The sequence below is a fragment of the Corvus kubaryi genome, unplaced genomic scaffold (assembly GCF_017639235.1).
Source record: "Corvus kubaryi isolate FWS band 111438036 unplaced genomic scaffold, C.kubaryi_AGA036_p1.0 37392, whole genome shotgun sequence".
In the NCBI taxonomy this organism is placed as follows: domain Eukaryota; kingdom Metazoa; phylum Chordata; class Aves; order Passeriformes; family Corvidae; genus Corvus; species Corvus kubaryi.
Window position 1 is genome coordinate 921,797 of NW_024581131.1, and position 18,640 is coordinate 940,436.

At 43.7% G+C, this 18,640-nt stretch overlaps 1 protein-coding gene across 7 annotated transcripts in view; it reads left to right on the plus strand.

The window, feature by feature from the left end:
- DENND2B (DENN domain containing 2B) overlaps nt 1–18,640 on the plus strand; it is a 153,391-nt gene that overhangs the window by 108,190 nt on the left and 26,561 nt on the right. For 6 of the 7 annotated variants that reach the window (XM_042038727.1, XM_042038726.1, XM_042038729.1 and 3 more), the window contains 7 exons: nt 2,659–2,874; nt 4,995–5,091; nt 5,907–5,951; nt 8,201–8,385; nt 9,016–9,125; nt 10,692–10,761; nt 17,052–17,129. In XM_042038727.1, the coding sequence (XP_041894661.1) occupies nt 2,659–2,874; nt 4,995–5,091; nt 5,907–5,951; nt 8,201–8,385; nt 9,016–9,125; nt 10,692–10,761; nt 17,052–17,129 (801 nt within the window). The remainder of the gene's footprint in view (nt 1–2,658; nt 2,875–4,994; nt 5,092–5,906; nt 5,952–8,200; nt 8,386–9,015; nt 9,126–10,691; nt 10,762–17,051; nt 17,130–18,640) is intronic. The other variant, XM_042038731.1, reaches the window with a different exon arrangement.

Consider the following 18,640-nt stretch of genomic DNA (forward strand, 5'->3'; position numbering starts at 1 on the left):
TGTGCGGGCAGCTCCCTGGGCCCCTGTGCGGGCAGCTCCCTGGGCCCGTGTGCGGGCAGCTCCCTCGGCCCCTGTGCGAGCTGCTCCCTGGGCCCGTGTGCGGGCAGCTCCCTCAGCCTGTGGCTGCGCACCCTGCGGCGCTTTGTGCTGCCCGGGCCTGACAGTCCTAAGCAGAGTCCTTCCACTGCTGCCTTTTCAGTTCCGTCTGGCCCTGAATGACCTCTCTGTGTGGCTGCACCTCTTAGGGAATTGCCTGTGCCTCTTCTGCCAGGAGGGGAGAAGTCGGCTGCTGGTTTTGTCCCTGTGTTGTTACGCGAGGCCTGGTGTGACTCTGCTCGTGGGAAATTTGTAGTGTGGCATGTTTGATTGTAAAACAGAGAATGCCAGGTAAAAGCCCTGAAAAAATACATGAATAATAAAATAGTCAGAAAAACCTGAGTCTCTGCAAGTAACAGGGCTGTATAAATTGTGTTTATAGCATAAGAAAGATGAGGAACTCTGCAGACCTTCCCTTTTGTGGCGAATTTTCCAAAGCAAGCCTGATTTTTTTTTTTTTTTTTGTGAACACCATGAAATGCCAGGTTGCCTTGTTGTTTATGGGATCACTGTGTTCATAAGGAAAAATATAAATCTCATCACATACTTAATTTTGAGATTCCAAGTATCCTTTAAAGGAACTTCATTGTGCACTGAATCAACAGCAAATTTGCAGTTGAACAAAAAGTCACAACAATTTACATTTTTGTCTTGTAGAGACACGTAGAAAGCAAACTGAATGCATTTTCTTTCACTTACTTTGTGTGCATGCAAGCATCACAGTCCAAGAGACAAAAGAAGCATTACCAGGATTCTTAGTGTGCTCCTAGCACATCCTCTGTAAAACAGAGGAGTGACTTCAGCAAAGCTGCTGGAAAAGGAACAAGTGGAAAGTAATAATCAGGCAAAGAAGAAACAGGCACTGCAGTCGTGAGGATAACCTCATACTGGGACATGGTGCATAACAATTATTTCTGGCAGTGTGTGTGTTAACAGGAGTTGTGTAGCATTGAGAAGATCCCTGAAGGTGTGTCATTAGACTGGGAACCATACAGGTCTGTAGGAAGATACTGGCCAGTGTTCTCTGTTTAACACAGGGTTACCAAAGAATTTACAGACTTAAGTGGCTTCTGTAAAGTTGTTCAGTAAGTAAGAACTCCCTGGTACCTTTGCAACAGGTCTGTCTTTATTCTGGTCGCTTCTTTTTGAAATGCTGCTGGGAGTGCCTTTCCAGGAGTCAGCCCTGCCATAATTGCACTGTCATTGTGCTGATATTTAAAGTGAAGAGACACGAAGAATGGGTCAGCTTTGGGCCTGGGTAATTCTCCAATGACCAGAAATAGAAAAGTCTGAATTTCCTGAAGAATGGTAGCTTTGGCAACAATTTATCACCCAGTTTTTCCATCATAGCAACACAGCTGGGTTAGCAACATGACTTTTCAGTCGTGGATAATGATAAACAAGATGGAAGAGATCAGAAGGTCAGCAAGCTTCCAACAATCATCTCCACAAAGAATTCCTTTCAATAAAGTATAGACTGCCACCAGTTTTCCTGGCGTGCTTACCTCTGGTATGCAGAGACCTCAGAAACACTGGTGGTGTGGTCATTTTGAATCCCAGTGTCTTTTCCCATTGATTATTTTCAGTTTTTGAAGTCCTCAGGTATGAAAGGAATGTTTTATGATGACATTGTATTTGTGATGCAGCTCCTTTCCACAGAAACCCCTGTGCTTAATCCCAGCTAGGATGGCACTGCAATCAGTCAGCCAGTAAATGGGAGGGACATTTATTGCTACAGGCTTATAGCTTGTAATAGAGCTGATAAAATATTCATAAATGTCAACTGATAGATGTTTAATCTGGCAAAATAGTACTTTTTCCTGGACATGCTGGTGAAGCTTCTAAACAGTGTTTGTGTTTGGGAGGAGAAGGCAGAGACCTGGAGCTGGGCAGAGCTGCTCCAAGGACTGCTCTGAAAGACCCCCAGTTTTTTAAAGATAGATGTTACTTGGTGCTTAATCCTTCAGAGAGATTTTCCCTGTGTGTTGTAATGATAACAGTTTCGTGGTTTAAAGGGAGTTCTTTGGGAATGCAGGACAGAGTTGTAACCGCACCTCTGCACACTGGCAGGTCTTAAAACTTCTTAACACCATGAAAACAGAACAAGCTTGATTTTTCTACTAATTTTTATTCTTGGATAAAATAGCATGAATTAGCTGTTTTAGTTATTACTATTACATTGAATTAATATTACACTGAATTGTGTAATTGCTCTTGATTTTCACTCCTGCAAGTGAAAGGGATGGACCAAGCTCACTGGTCAGTGCTGTGCTGTCAGCCAAGCCCTCAAGTTAGATTTAAGGGCTCATAGAGTTGATGGGATGTGGATGCATGGAAATGCAGCAGAGTCAGAAGTGGTGTTGTTTTCTTTGAACTTTAAAGTCTCCAACGTTGCCTCCTGTCCCTTCACCGTGACCTCAGACCCTCTCTTGACACCCATCCTGCAGAGCAGTGGCTCACCTGGCACGACTTCCATGTGCAGCCACCACTCTGTCACAAGAGCTGCCTCTGCCCCAGGTGTTGCTGAGAGGGGAAGAGCTCAAGCTGTTCTTGTCCCTGCAGCTGCCCTCGAAGGCCAGCAGCCACTCCCTGCGCGTCGGGAACTGGTCAGAGAGGAAGAGCCACCGCCTGCCGCGGCTGCCCAAGCGGCACAGCCACGATGACATGCTGCTGCTGGCCCAGCTGGGCATCCCCTCATCCCCCTCCAGCCTCAATGAGGACAGCCTGAGCACTGCCAGTGAGCTGCTGTCCACACGGCGCGCCAGGAGGATCCCAAAGGTACTGGTGGTGTCATCAGGCTTGTGCTGAGGAGAGGTCACCTGTCTGCGAGAGCCTGTGAATTTCTAGCCAGCCTTTAGTCATCACTGAAAGCTCTTTTTGTACCCTAAAGGAACATTTAGATCAGAATCCCTTCCCTAGAAGTAATAACTTCCAAGTCATCCAAGAGGAGCAAAGATCTGATGGCCGCCTTCGCACAGAATTGATTTTAAGGCAGTTCTGTTTTCCACACTCTTCTTTAAGCTCTGTGGACCAGAGCATTGCTGTGTATATAACTTTAAGATTTTGAATGGGTGATGGCCCAGCAATTATTATTTATACCATGTAGCAACATCTGAAGTGGTTTATTTCCCCATCATTTGTTTCCAGGAAAATAACTAATTGGCCTAATAAGTTTCCGTTCATTTACTCACAACTTACCCCATCCTGATAACCATGCTGTCTTGATGGATTTGAAGTAAAACTTAATTTTTCATTTTTCAAGGAGCTTTTCGATTCAAAACGGAATGTGGAGAAAACCCCCAAGCCACAGGACAACAACCAAAAAAACCAACAATACAATAGCAACAGAGAGGGGGAGAACGGCCAATATGCTTCATTTTGGCTTGAGAACAAAGTTGATTTTTACTGTGTATTCAACTTTTTCCTGTTCTTATTAGTGAGCATATTTTAAAGTACATGGCTATAAATACTGTGAGTAGAGTGAGATTTTTACATTTCTGTCAATTGGTTGGAAATTCTGTTTAAGGATGAAATTAATCCTATGTCCTTAATATTTACTGTATTTTTATTTTCTTGGAATATATTGTTTCACTGCACAAATGGGCACACATCTCTGGAGGATGTTATAGGGTGATGTATGGAGTAGCTTACTACCTGATTTTGAGTAAAACTTGGAAAGTTTGGCTGTTAGTTTTGTACACAAATAATTTTTTTAAATGGAAGGGACAGATATTCTCCTTCTGTGAAATTATGATTTCAGCATATGAATATTCACAATTTTATTGCAAATCTGTGATAATTTCTGTTTTCTTATTACTTCATCTTTCAGGATCACATACTCCTGGAGAATAGAATTTTTAAAATTGAGATAGTGTTAGTTATTAGAGGGAAAACATAAAAAGGTTTTACTTCAGTCCGTGCTCTGTTACTGTCCTTCTGCTGTGTCTATAGCAAATTGCTTCATTTCACTCAGTTTATTTCTCTCTGCAAGCTGAGATGAAACAGCTTTTGCAAAATGTATTATAGTTCTATGAAGAAATCTGCTGTGGAATGAAATATACTGCTCCTGACTTATAAAACATCATGAAGATTAATTGCTACGTATTTGTGACTCTCCCAAAGTTATAGTACTTTGTTTAATGATGAATTCTTGGTAATCCCAGCATCACTATACACAAGTTATCTCATTAATATTTTCGATCATCTCAGATATTTTTGGGGCAGACAGTTATTATCTGCATTAGCCCTCTTGAGGGAAGTCACAAAGATGATTACCAGGGCTTAAAATTCTGGCTAGTGGTGGTTAAATCCATAGAAGTCCACATGGGCCAGATCTTCAGATGACACAATGTCACTTCAAAGCAGTTGGGTCACCTGAAAAAGCTTTAAAAAGTCAGAGCCATCTCTTGTGCTAATTTGAACATGCTAAAATCTCAGTTCAGAGAGGAGCTAGCACACCTTACTCTTGTATTCAAATAAGAATGTGGTCTTCAGTTCCATGAGAGTTTGGCAAAGTTGGGTATGGCTAATGGATTATTCTTATTCAGAAAATGCAAGTGAAGAGAGAAGCAACAGCATAGAGGAATGAGGTGGTAGAGGATAACAGCTGCCTTTGAATCTTCAGGCTCATTGCTTTCATTGCAAGTGTCTACAGGATTTTTCAAAGTGGGATTTAGGCTTCTGAGTTATTTAATTGTTTTTGAAATATATCCATAGGGAAAGAAATGAGATTCAAAATAACTAATTGAAACAAATGGGATTTAAAAAAAAAGCGATAGATAGTAAAAGTTTTGGGGGTTCAGCTGATCTATCATCTGTATTTTGTTTGGATAGGTTAATTAAGTCTCCTGGCAGAAAAATGTTCAGTCTTACTGATTCCTCATTTTCTTATTTTTCAGCTTGTCCAAAGAATCAATTCCATCTACAGTGCAAAAAGAGGGAAAAAGCGCCTCAAGAAACTTTCTATGTCCAACATTGAGACGGCGTCCCTACGAGGTATGGTGCAAGTGACATGGTTCAGTGAATCCATTTGAATGAACAGGATCATCAACTCCCTTCTTTCCTCCACATCTACTCTGGACTTCACTTAGTTTAGAACTTTCTTCTATGAATGATAACTTTCTCTTTGTAAGTTTTGTCCAAAATTCACAGTTTTGACCCTGGAGGTCTTGCATGCTTTTTCCCGGCACACACACTGTGTAATTCACACTGTGCTCCAGACTGCTGCTGGAAAAACAGGGGCCAAAAAGGAAATTCAGGCCCTGTTTGTAGTAAGAGTACAACAGAGCTTTAATACAAGACCCCTTCAGTAACACGTTGTCATGAGGTTACTTTTGTCTGTTAACTCTAACTCAGTTTGATGAATTCTGGTGATTGGGAATGTTGCCCAGGCAGACAAAGCTCATAAGGCTTTCTTTGACTTCTCAAGTGCTGCATAACTTAAAAAAAAAACAAACAAACCTGAAAACAAGAAGTGAAAGGGTTAAGACCCATTTTCCAAATGGCCCTTTTGCAGCTCAGCATAGATGGGGATTCAGTGCAAACAGTTTGCTGTAATGGAGAATGAATTTTGCCCTTTCATCAAAATGAAGTTCTTACTCTCAAGCAATATTGAAACTGAATCCAAGGAAAACACAATCTAAGGAGTCATTCAAACTGTTTATTTCAAGATATTTTAAGACTGAGGAGAAGTGCATGTGTGGATCACAAGGCTCAGAGATGTGAGATAGGATTTTTCCCAGTCACAGCACAGTGAACTGAGTTTGTTTGCTCTGGTTTTGCATTAACTGATGCCTCTCTGTCCTCTGCAGATGAGAACAGCGAGAGTGAGAGTGACTCAGATGACAGGTTTAAAGGTAAGGGATCAGCCTTCAGTGACTTCTAGTCAGACCCTGTCACAGACATTATCAATGTGTGTACTCCTGCTACTGCATGTTGTTCCTGTCCATGGTCTGTATTCTCTATAGCTTCCTAACTCCGTTATTGCAGAGCTCACAAAGTTCCAACATGGGAGCATGAACGTGGAAAGCAAGGACAAAATGAGCTGTGAAGGTCTAACAAGGATTTGGCAACTGTGTCGTATAATGAAGAACAGGAGCTTTGATAGATTGGCTTTGTCAGCCACTTCAGAGATGCTGATCTATTCCAGACTGACTACTGGGTGCAGGCTTAGAGGGATGAGATTGGATAAAGATGCTCCTTTCTTATCCATATGCTGCTTTCTGTGTTTACTGCTCGCTGCTGTTGGAGGCAAGGATCTGGGTCTGGTCCAGCATTGTGGTTCTTAGACTCTTTTATAAGTCTGCAGTCTCCAAATTGTAGAAATTCCTTTATCAGCACCTGCACAAACTCTTCCTGAGCCAGGCCAGTATATTATTCCCTCCTTTTCCTAAGTCCTGATACAGAAAGAGACCTATAAAAAAGTTGAAGACAGCAGCAACAGATTTCATTACTAAAAACCCAGCACGTTATTAGTAGGTGAGGGCTAAAAAATACAAGGGTGTGGAGCTGTTACAAGATATGGGGCAATCATTCATGTCTATCCACTGCAGATGTCACCTGCTTACTGTACATGCAGCAAGCCTTTCTGGAAAACCTTGTCTTAGGGAAACAGATTTGTGCCAGATAGGTGGTGGTAAGACCACCCAAAACTGGCAATGTGTGTAACATTGTACAGTGATGTGTGGCAGATGACTCCTTGCTCCTTTGTCTACCTGTACCAACCCAAAAGCACTTGCAGTTCTGTTTCTTTGTGTCAGCAAATGGAGGGGTTGCTTGCTCTCAAAGGCCATGAAAGAAGATAGACAGGGCCTGGCCCCTCTCTTATTCCTGGGAGGATATTCTGATCTCACTGAAAACCGGGAGGCTTTCCCCCATTGTTGTGGAACAGGGGATCTTCATTCTGATGTCTCTCTGAGCAGCTGTTCCTGAGTGACTTTGTGTTTACATTGATGCTCTCAGGGTGTGCTGAGCCAAAGACCCCCTTGTCACGTGTAGCATGACAGGACTCACTGGGTGCCCATCTGGTGGGGTGGGCTCTTTGGTTTCACCTCTAGCAAACGTGAAGAGTGTGGGGCTGTCTCAAGGCAGGAGCAGGCAGGTTGATTCTGAGGTTTTAGCTTCCTTAGCTGTGCACCAGACCCAAGTGCTTTATCAAAATAATTTTTAAATTTTCTGTTGAACCTGGTGTATGAGGGCCGGACATCAAGGGCTTTCCCTTTATTTCTGTCAATTAATTGCTGCTGTGAATGAGTGCTTGTGACATCTTATTTCCCTGCCACCAGGGCCAGTCAGCCTTCTGGAAGCTGTGGGCAGTGGCAGCGAGTAGAGCCTTAAGGTTTGAGGTGTGCTGCTAACAGTTCTTTTGCCTTTGCCCAGAGATCCTGGTGTGAAGAGTTGGGGAAGAGCATGCAGGGAGCTGCTTTTACTGAGCTGTTTTGTTTTTCCTTCTACCAGAACTGGTAATGTTGTTAATAACCAGTCTTCCATAGATATCCAGCAACAAGTCTCTGGATCAAGGCACATCTTTGCCTTGATGAGTGACCATGAATCTAAGATTGTTCCCCAACAGAATTAGCACTAACAAAGCAACCCACAGGAGGCAATTGGCACATCTTTCCTTTCTTCCCTGTCCCCCTTCCTGGAGATTATTCCATGGCTTGCTTTACATGGTTTGTAGCAAAAAGCTGTGCTGTGTAGGGACAGGGCACAGAACTGTTTTTCACCAGGGTAAGCCAGGCCTCCGATGTGTCACCCTGGAGGCCCCAGTGCATTTGCACGCCCACATAAGGGCTTATAATCCAGTCTTATGCGTGAAGAAAAGCCAGACCTTTGGCAGGGTAACAGTTATGATCTGCAAATTATTGCAGTGACTGAGTGTTGCATCACTTCAGTACTTGGAGAAAGTTTTGATTTATGGGTGCAATTAGCAAGGGAGACTACAGAAGGTTTGCTAACTAGGTTTGCTTTTGAAAGGAGAACATGCTTGGAATAATACTCTGGCAAATTGAAAGTCCTTTGTGAATGGCTGTGGTTTACAAAAACACATTGCAGTCTCAGGTAATGATCTGTCTCTTTTTTTATTCCTTTTTTTTTTAAATACCAGCTCATACCCAGCGCCTTGTACACATCCAGTCAATGCTGAAGAGGGCTCCAAGTTATCGCACCCTGGAACTGGAGCTGATTGAGTGGCAGGAGCGGGAGTTATTTGAGTATTTTGTGGTAGTGTCCCTGAAGAAGAAGCCTTCTAAAAACACTTACCTCCCTGAAGTGACATACCAGTTTCCCAAGGTAAAAGAGAAATTGCTATGTACAGTTCATTCTAAGATCAGTAAAGGGAATAAATGGAAAAATGATTTGAAATCCAATTTTTAAACAAAGCTTTCAGAATTGTTCCAAAGCAATCTGTTACAAAGCAAAGGGCATAGAGAAGGTAACTGAAAGCTTTCCCTGTTTTCAAATTTATCTTTTCCAGAGCTGGAGAATTTGGCCTGATGGTGGATGCTTTAAAGACTCTGTTTAAATTCAGTTTCTAAATATTTCACTTTTAGCTCATTTTGGCTATATTAGGATTTGTTCCAAAACTTGCTGAAGGCAATGGAAAGACTTTTGCTGATCTCTGGCATTTCTCTTGTGCTCTTGCAGCAGAAAGGTATTTGAGTTAGGGCTGTGTTTTAAGAGGTCATCGTGCAACAAGGGAGTTTCAGGCAATTAAAAGAAAAAGTAAAACCCCAACAGTGATTATTTCTTTTGTGTGAGTACCTATAAGCCTGTCCTGGAGTCATGCCTCACTCTGCCAAGCACAAATACAGGACAATCTGATGGGCCCTGGCTCTCAGAGCTCATCAGTGACCCTGCCCCCGAGCAGAGCTGGGAAGGGACGCCCCAGGGACTGACTGAACCTCGCTTTTCTCCCGGCAGCTGGAGAGACCAACCAAGCAGATGCGGGAGGCGGAGGAGCGCCTCAAGGCTATCCCGCAGTTCTGCTTCCCCGACGCCAAGGACTGGCTCCCAGTGTCTGAGTACAACAGGTGAGTGCTCCAGAGCTCCTCTGCACGATGCAGTGATGCTGGAATGATGCTGGACTGATGCTGGAGCACGGCTGGAGCAGCCACTGCCTCGCCGATGCCCAATTAAGGAAGCAGCAGTTTGAGTCTTGGCTGCTTTGTGATCAAGCAGCTGTATTTAATTTTTCTTTCCTTTGAAGCTCTGTGTTCTTTTTCTTCCCTATTCTGCCTGCCTCACAGGCCGTGTGGCTGAGAGGAAGAGGCTTGAAGGTTCCTCTGAGTGCTAAACTCCAAAGCATAAATGGAAGTATTTAAAATAAATCTTAAAAAGGATGGGGCCCTTCCCACCCCTGCCCTAGTCATTCACCTCAGAGTGCTTGCCTCACATTGCAGGACACCCCTTCATTTGGCCCAAAACGTTGCTGTCTGAGAACTTTTTGGAGCTGTGCTCCATGCCAGCAGAGGAGCTCTTTCTTCCTTCCATTGGAAATGAATGACTGTGGGAGAAGGGCAAAGGAAGGAGAACCAGGCTTGCATTTTCTTTTTCATTCAAAGTGACCTCAAAAAAATGTATAATTCCTTTTTCCCTGCATTGATATGTCAGAACTTGTTGATCCAAAGGTGTAGAGTAACAGGATAGGCAGAAGGGATGAAATCATGGAATGATTTGGGCTGGAAGGGATCTTTAAAGGTCCTTTCTGCCATGAGCAGGGACATCTTCAACTAGATCAGGTTAATCAGAGCCCTGTCCAGCTTGACCTTGAATGCTTCCAAAGATGGGGCATCTACCACGTCGCTGGAGAGCCTGTACTAGTGTTTTACCACCCTCATTGTAAAACATTTCTTCCTTTTATCTAGTCTAAATCTACCTAGTTCTAGTTCGAAATCATTACCGTTTGTCCTGTCACTACAGACCCTATTAAAAAGTCTGTTTCCATCTTTCTTAGAAGCCCCTTTTACATATTGAAAGGCCACAATAAGGTCTCCCCAGAGGCAGCTGTAATGATACAAACCCTGGCATTTCCGCACAAGGCAGTATTTTATATAATGCCATTTGTTACTTGCAAAGCAGTCAGGAATGTTTCTGAGCTCAGGCACAAATTCACAGACCCATCCCTTTACCTGTGCTGTAATTACAACCTTAAACTGTTTTGCTGCTCTGTCACAAATGGTATTTATCCTAGACAGAGACATAAAATGAGCTGGATTTTGGAAACCTGTGTTGTTTCTGGATTAGAAGATGATTTCTCTACTCTCAGAGAATATCTAAGGTTCTCCCTTTAAGAGAGCTCAGTTGAAAGACAGAATTGATCTAAAGGTAAAGGAGCACTGGAATACTGCCCTCAAAATCTGATTCTCATGTTCCTTCTGCAGTCACTGACATTCAGCACCCATCTCTTCTAATGAGACAGTTGGCTTGTCCTTAACCACACTGCTGGCAGAATTTTTCCACAGAGTATGTCCTAATGATGAAGACCTTCCAGTGGGTAGAATCTCTTACTGGATGAGGCAGTGTCCCTTTCTAGGTGATCTACCTTATAGCCATGCTATAGTTCTGATACAAGCTCTGGGCAATTCACTTTCTCCTAGTGAGACCTTCTCTTTCATGCTGACTGGGGAGGACGGGAGCCGGCGCTTTGGGTACTGCAGGAGGCTCTTGGTAAGTACATCACCTTCACCTCAGAGGGCAGAATTCTCTCGAAGAGGATCTCAAAACTACAGTCTGAAGTGAGGGTGTTTCTCATGGTTTTAAAAGGAAACAGGGTTTTCTCACTCTGAAATTTGGAAATGTAAGGATATCAAGTACAATGAGAGTTTGTAACGGCAGTTTCAATCAGATAGGTCCCAAGGCTTGTAGTGAATTTCTGAGAATGTAGAGAGTTTTTTGTTTGAGCACTTAATAAATTCTTTATGTTATGTACTTTCAAGCACAATCAGAAATTCTACAACACTGGAAACAAAGGTAAAGCTGGTATTTCTAAACATCTGTGAGTAGTGTTTATCTCTTGGGCAGCTGCTTACATCTCAAAGGGCTCTGCCAGCACTTTCTCATCAGTCTGCAGCTCGGGACCATGCAACAGGCTGGTGCCAGCACTGGGAAGTCTGGTTTCTCACACTCTTTTTCAGTCCTCATGATCTGAGGTGGTCAACTGGTGAGGTGGGGAGCCTACAAACAGTGTTGTCTCACCACCTGGAAAATCACTGGACACTTGGTAAACTGAGAGCACGGCAGTGTGTGTAAAGCAGGGGGGAGGAATCTGCACAGAGGGTTGCAGAGTGTGTTAAGGGAGCTGGAGCACAGTGCAGACAGGGATTTTGGTGTCCATCCTGCACACCCGGTGGGATGGCAGCAAAGCAGAAAGCAGCTGGTTGTCCTTACACTGGCCTTGCACCTCTTGGATGGGTTTGGAGCTGTTTGTGAGTGACTTGGTGGGGAGCTGTGGCTCCTGTCCTGTTCTCATGACTGTTGCCTACACTTGGTTGGGGAGCTTGTATAGATATTGGAGTCTGGCTGACTCTCGGTGCCAAATGAATGTCCACGGCAGTTTGTAAATATGTCCCCCTCTCTAAGAGTAAGGCACATTGTCACTTTTCCCCTGCCTTCCCTTTCTGGCATGATTTCCCACCTTTTCAGGCAGAAAACCTGTCACTAGAGCAGCAGCCTCCATCCTGCACCGCTGCTTGTGCCTGAGCTGGCTGTTCCCCTGCTCTCTGTCCGTGGCAGAGCCCTTGTCGTGCGGACAGCAGATGCTCTGTCTGGGAGGTATTGCTGTGTGTGGTTCCTCTATTTGTAAGAAGTTTCATTAAACTAACATAACAGAAAACTTGTTTATCAGTTCTGGGGGTGGTGTTTGCCATAGGTAGCATCACAGGGACTCACTCTGTATAAAAAATGTGTCAGAGTGGGCTACAACAAGGTTTATATGTGGGCAGGAAATGTCATTAAAGGCTTGTGCTGCAGTAAATCTAGGGCTGGTCAGAGGGTGATGCAGGGATGAACAAGGAAAGCACCTAGAAATCATCCTTGCTGGTGTAAATAAGCACAACAAGACGTAGGGCAGCATTACAATTCAATTTTTTTAAAATGTGTTGTTATTTAAAAGGATAATAAGGTATATTTAGAAAAAATCCCAACAAAACCTTAGAAAATGTTGTCTAGAATTAAATTGTAGAATGTTTTCACTCTACCAGGTAAGGGTGGTTTAAGACTTCTATCTTTCTGAGAATGTTAGTAAATTTGTAATCATGCACAGAGCTTGCATTTGTGAAATGCCAAATGGTTGCTCCTGGACCAGGCTGAGACTGAAATAACCAGTGACAATAAAAGAGATTTATACACAGGAATGTTGAATCAGTTTGTCAATGAAACATTAACATAGGCTTTTTTTACTCACTTAAAGCTCAGTGAAATTCACCTGACATTAAGGACAACATAAAAATAGAACACTGATTTTAAGCTGGTGCAAAAGATGGCTGAGCATATTAGGAAATACCAGGAACAGAATGAAATCAATAGTGCACACTTTTATATAATGGTGTTTTGAGACAGCACTGGAGATTTTTATGCTCCATTGGCTAAGGCAAAAATCAATCAAATAGCAAAAAGAAAAAGGGAAAACAAGTAGTGCCTTGCTAAATCAATCTAATAATTATAAAGCCAGTTATAAAGCAGATCTGCTGCTGCCACCTTGGGTGATCACTTAATTCCTGGATTCCAAACCCTGGCGTAGAGAAGCTGACATGTCTCATCCCACTGGTACAGCCTACTCAGCCAAGGAAAGGAAGGAGTGATGCCAGTGCACTTCACCAGCTTTGCCCTTGGTGGGCCAAATCCAGCCACGCCCTTCTGAGAGCAAAACTGGAGCTTAGAAAGAGAGGGGATTTTGGAATCTGCAGAGAAACATGTCAGCATTTCCTCTACCTGTGGAAAAGACAAAAGTAGCAGAGACCTCCTTTTATTTGGGTCCTGCAACCTCCTTCTGTCCTGCGGGGAGAAATGGTGGAATCTGGGTGGTTGCCTGAAGTGCCTTTTCCATAGGGCTTGGCTGTACTGACAAAGTGTAACAATTTCATGTCCCCTGCAAACATTGGTGCGTGGTGGGACAGCCTCACTGGTGTGTGCCTCAGTGTGATACATCTCTTTACAGAAAATACAGATTTTGTACAGGCAGCAAGGAGCAGGTAAATCCTACAGGCATTCTTTATATACCAGCGGCAGATTTTTGTGTTTGGGGGTCCAATTTCCTGAGCAGGTTTTGGAAACTTACGCCAGGGTGGCTCTGATGTCCAGGAGGGCACAGCATCTCCTTCAGTTAGTCCCATTCCAGGCCTGCAAGTTCTGTCAAATGCAATAACCATGATTTGGGAACTACATGCGGTTTTTAGCAGACATTATGTAAGAGAAAGGCGAGGCCACACTGTAATATAGAACCATGAAAAATCCCTAAAATTCTTATAAACTGCTCCACTTCAAGCCAAGCCAACTGCTGTGAGGCTAATTCCTTAGAAAATGTTCCCCAGCTGTCCTGGTGAGGGATGCTCTTGTAATACCCAGCAAGAGGTGTCTCACACCTTCTGGTGCATTTGGCAGCCTCGTTTGCAAAAGCTCCATGGCTGGCTGGGCCAGGCCGGCTGATCCTGTGAGGATGGCTGGCTGCTCTTCTGCAGGGTCTGGTGTGCAGATTCCTGCGTTTAGGAAACAATTGTGTTTTGTCAGCTTTGCTCTCCTTTGGTGTGTTGTGATACAAATAAACTGTTCCACTTTTTTTGCCTTCAGATCTCAGATTCTTCCAGAGCTTTTTTGGGGTCTGTGTGCCAAAACTACCTCAAGGGATACAGTGACAATTATGTTTTGTTTGTTCTAAAAACCCTGTACAGTATCCCCTTTAAATGTATTTATATTGTTTTGTTTCATTTTGGAACAAGATTAGAATGGACTGTAACCTATTGTCCCACAGCAGACAGTCTGCATTTCCATAGATAGCATGAAGTTTTCCAGTTACATCTTGATACCTCCAAGGCAATCCTGCAACAGCTTTTCTAGTGAGTGCACACGTCAGCAGCAAAGATGATTTGGGCACCTTTGCAGGGACTGTTTCATCCTGGCCCTCTCTTCCCTGTCATATAAAATTTGATCCTCCGCCACTTTTCTAGGCTAAGAGAAGCCAGCCCCAAGAATCCATGGAGGAGCAGATGCCTGAATGTGAAGTGTGCACCTGAAAACATGGAAAGTAGTTGTTAGGTGGGAGTAACCTAACATCCTGCATTTGCTGGGGGCAGGAGAAGGGAATTCATTACACTGTGAAAGCAACTTTTGTGGGATGCAGACTGTTTATAGAGCTGCAAAAAGCTCATTGGAAAACCTTTTCTTCTCTTTGCCCTCTTCCATCCTGCCCTTCTCCAAGCACTTCGACAGCCCTGTGCACACTGGGTCCTCTGGCACCCAAAGTTCATGTTTCACGTATAACAAGAAGTCTTTAAGAAGAGCTCTTGGATTTACAACACCCACAGTTTTCTCATGGTCAGAATTTGGATTAGCCCTAACAAGGAATCAAGAGCCTCCATAGAAACTGGCTTGTGACTGACTTTTCATTTTAGCCTCCCAGTGTTTGAATTGTTCTGATTCCTGGCACCATTAAGGAACGTCTCTGTTTCTGGATATGCTGGCTAGTGCATGTGCTTTGCAAAGGCCACTTCCTTCACACAGCTCAGTGCTATGGCAGACTGGGAGGAGATCTCTGAAGGCTCCCCTAGATTCCAAGCACATGGGCGGGGAGGTGGGATTTGAAAGAGAAAAATGGCGGGCTTGGTTTTTGGAGCAAAAGCCTCTTGTTTCTCCTGCCAAAGATTTTGGAGTGGGCTTTGGTCAGTAAAATTCAGATTAAACTTGCTATAAAAAAGATTGTCCTGAGCCACGTGTGGACCAGCCCAGATGCAGAGCTCAGCTTCTCTATCTCAGCCAAGTTCTTATCAGTTCATGTTCATCATTTTGGGAAACTGTCTTGTTATCATCAAAACTCATTAGCATTTTCATTTTCTGGTACTGGACTAAGGCTGAAAATATCCTGGGCTTCAGGAAAACAAATTGAAAGCAAATCAAACCCGAAACATCAACCCTTCATCTCTCAGGAGCAGCGCAGTGCACCAAGGCAGAGTCACTCGGGTCCCTCTCAGCTGGGCTACTTTAGCATTTTGCTTTCCTGGACCTATTCTTTGTGTGCAAGAGTGAGCCTTGGGTGGAGGACATGACTCCAAGAGTGTGTAGCTGCCTTGTGGAGCACAGCCTGCAACTTGGGAGAGCTCCATTTTGGGAAGAGAGGAGGTTACACTGGTACTGATGGGCAGACCCAGGGCCTGAGCCTGCCCTAGTGAAGAGAGAGCAGTCCAGGCAGGAGTGTCATGTCCTATACGATGTTCTTTCCTGGGAAAGAAGCAAACTGAAGCACAATGGGTGTTTTAGGTCTGTCTTTGAGGTGTAAACTGATGGCTGGAGGGGAAGTTACGAGAAGGGTTGCCAGTGTTATAAGTTTGAGGAGGTCTGCCCCTCAGAATGGCTCTGCCTGAGGCTTTTGCTTGCTGCTCTTACCACTGATGTGTGTGCATCTGTGAGGCTGTGCTGGTTGCAGGAAAAGGTCTCTGAAGTAACAGAAGAGGATGTCCTGCACAGTGATTGCAGGGAGGGAAGAATCCCAGCTCTCACAGACATGTAGCCTTTAAGACATTTGAAAGCAATGATATTTCATAAAGGAGAAACTTGGAGTAAGTGCTAAGCAGTTATTGTTTCTGGTCTTATAGATGACCCAGGAATGTGATGTTTTTACTGGCACTCGGTGAGACAGCTCTTGGCTGGGAGCTGTCCAAGGCTTCTGGCATGGCTTCGGCATTCCTGCAGATTTGACACAATGATTTTAACCAAAATCCCACATGCTTGATATAATCACTCAGTGCCTTTAGAAAGGATTTTATACCTAATATGGACAAAAAAGGGCTCTGCTTTTTCAGAGATGTGACGTGTAGTGAGCAGGTTTGGATCCAGAAATAGACTCATCTGTATTCACTTAGCTTTGGTATTTTTTTTGTGGTCTTTATTATAACAGGCAGGCACCTGCTGACTGTCCAAGTCTAGAGTGCAATATTCAGGTTTAAAAAGCACATCTACTCCTCAGTTTCTCTTGATTGTCATCTCTGTGGCATGTGAATTTCAAGCACTCCACGGGGAAGTTGATCACTGTGTCAGCAGAGTCTAATGAAGAGATAAGTGGAATAGGCAGGGTAGCAGAGTCCAGTATGCTCAGGAAGTACCATTTGCTTCTCCAGGACATATATAGGATGGTTATAGAGGATGGTCTTCACAGTTCCTTTTGGGGAGGGGGTAAGAAGGATGTGTATTATTGATTCATACTTGCCACTGTTTAAGTAACGTTTGAGTTTCATGTTTATCATGAGTTGGTCTGAGGAAGTTAATGATTTACTCATGCAGCCTGCCTTTGTTTAGGTTGTGAGCTCGCTTTCTGTAGGTTGAGCTCTCTTTGAACTCCAAGGAGTGAGGAACTAAAGTCATCATTGCCTGCCTTAGCATTGCAGTTCTCCTCTTCCAGCACATGGCCCCAGGGTGGCCCCACTCCTCGTGCTGCATCAGGAGCAGGGGACAGAGATAGCAGAGGCATGAGTTACAGCCCTGGTTCAATGTGCTTTTATGGCTGCAAGCTGGAGCGATGTTGGGATACAGCCCCAACACGCTGTGATTTCCAAAGAGGATAAGCTCTATTTGCACTTTTCGGTTTCCTGTCTTATGGAAGAAATACGATGCTTTTCCAAGAGCAGCTATTTGTTGGAGAAGCAGATAGTGAGAGATTTCACGATGGCCAACTGTGTGGTCAGAGAAAGAAGTGTATTTCCTCATGGCTCCACATTAATATGTAATTCCCATCTCCTCTTTGCTGTTATCAGCCGAATGGAAAAGGCCCACGCCTACCTGAAGTTTATTGTGTCATCAGCCGCCTGGGGTGCTTTGACTTGTTTTCCAAGGTAAGGAGATATTTTTTAATATTGTTTTTTAATTTGGTTGTTTATTGAGATACATCCACAGCGATGAACCAGACTGGAAGAATTTCTTGCTTTGATGGGAGATTACTATTTTACAGTTGCTGTTTTGGATATTCCATCCCTATTATTTGGTTCATCAAAGAATGTCTTATTACTTCTGTGACTGAGGCAGAAATTGATGCAGAAAACATCTGGGTGTCTGTATGATCTGGCTGACTGAAGTTTTTTCCATTGTTTTCTACAGCCATTCTGTGCTGAGCTGTAATTCTTGGCATCCATAGTCTGGATGATGGGCCAGTACCACTTTTACTCCAATACCCCGTGGAATGATGAGGTTGAGAAAAAAGATTATTTGATATGTGAATTCTATACACTTAACACTTTTTTCTTACACATTCTTATACTTGACACTTTTTTTTTTCACCCTAGGAGTCTAGGATAAAGCACAGATGATCTTTTAATTGGCCCAATTTTAATTGATTACGTTTTAATTTAGTAGAGGTTTTCACTTCAGATACGGGAAATCTCACAGAACTTTCACAGATTTTGTTGTTAATTTTCATAGGAATAAAGTTGAAAAGAACATGTGAATCATTTATGTTAATAAAAATCATAGCATTTCTATTGTTCATATGATCTAATATTCATACAGAATGTTATCTTTAAAGCAGGTTTCAAGCTTTTCTAGATAAAACTTTGTTTAACACAAGCCTTGTGTGAAGAACAACAGCTGGGATTGTAATAGTCAATTGCAATTCTGCTTCTGAGGTCTTTCATAAAGCTCTGAAATCAAGGGTTTATAACAATGTCTCTTAGACATAATATGTATCTAAACACAGATATCTGTGAATTAAATGGAATGCATTGTTCTGGGAGGATCACCCAGCTCACCACACTCATGGTGTGGACAGATCTCCTGAGGCCCTTTGTTTGCTATTATGTTTTTATCTAATTTTGATAGCGCTCTATTTTTCAAAGGAAGACTTAGGAGAAGGAAAAAACCAAAATTAGGTATCTTCCTTACAACCAAGTATCAGTGCAGCTGAGGTATAAGGTCAGACAAGGAAGGTCATTGCACCAAAATTGCAAATAATCTGCTTTCCCAGTTCAGTCTGTAACCTGGGAAAAAGTGTGTGATTATCCATCCAGAGTGAACCCAAGGCTGTTGTGAATGGATCTTCCCTGGCTCCAGCAGGGGCTGTTCCCACGCACTGTGGCAGGCAGGCCCTGGCCACACACGCCTGGAGATCTTGCTGTGTGTAGGAAGGAAAGCTCCTGCTCAGTTCTGTACTGGGTCCTGACTGGGGCTGTAACACATCTGTGCTGCTTTTCCGCTCCTGGGTGGTGGAGGGGCTGGGCCGCAGGAGGAGCCCATCCACACTGGGGTGTGGGCACAGCGGCGCTGTCCTGCACAGGGCTGTCACCTCCTGAGGGCAGCACATGGGGCTGACTCCAGCCCTGGGCTGGATCTAGCGCAGCTCCACAGCACACGC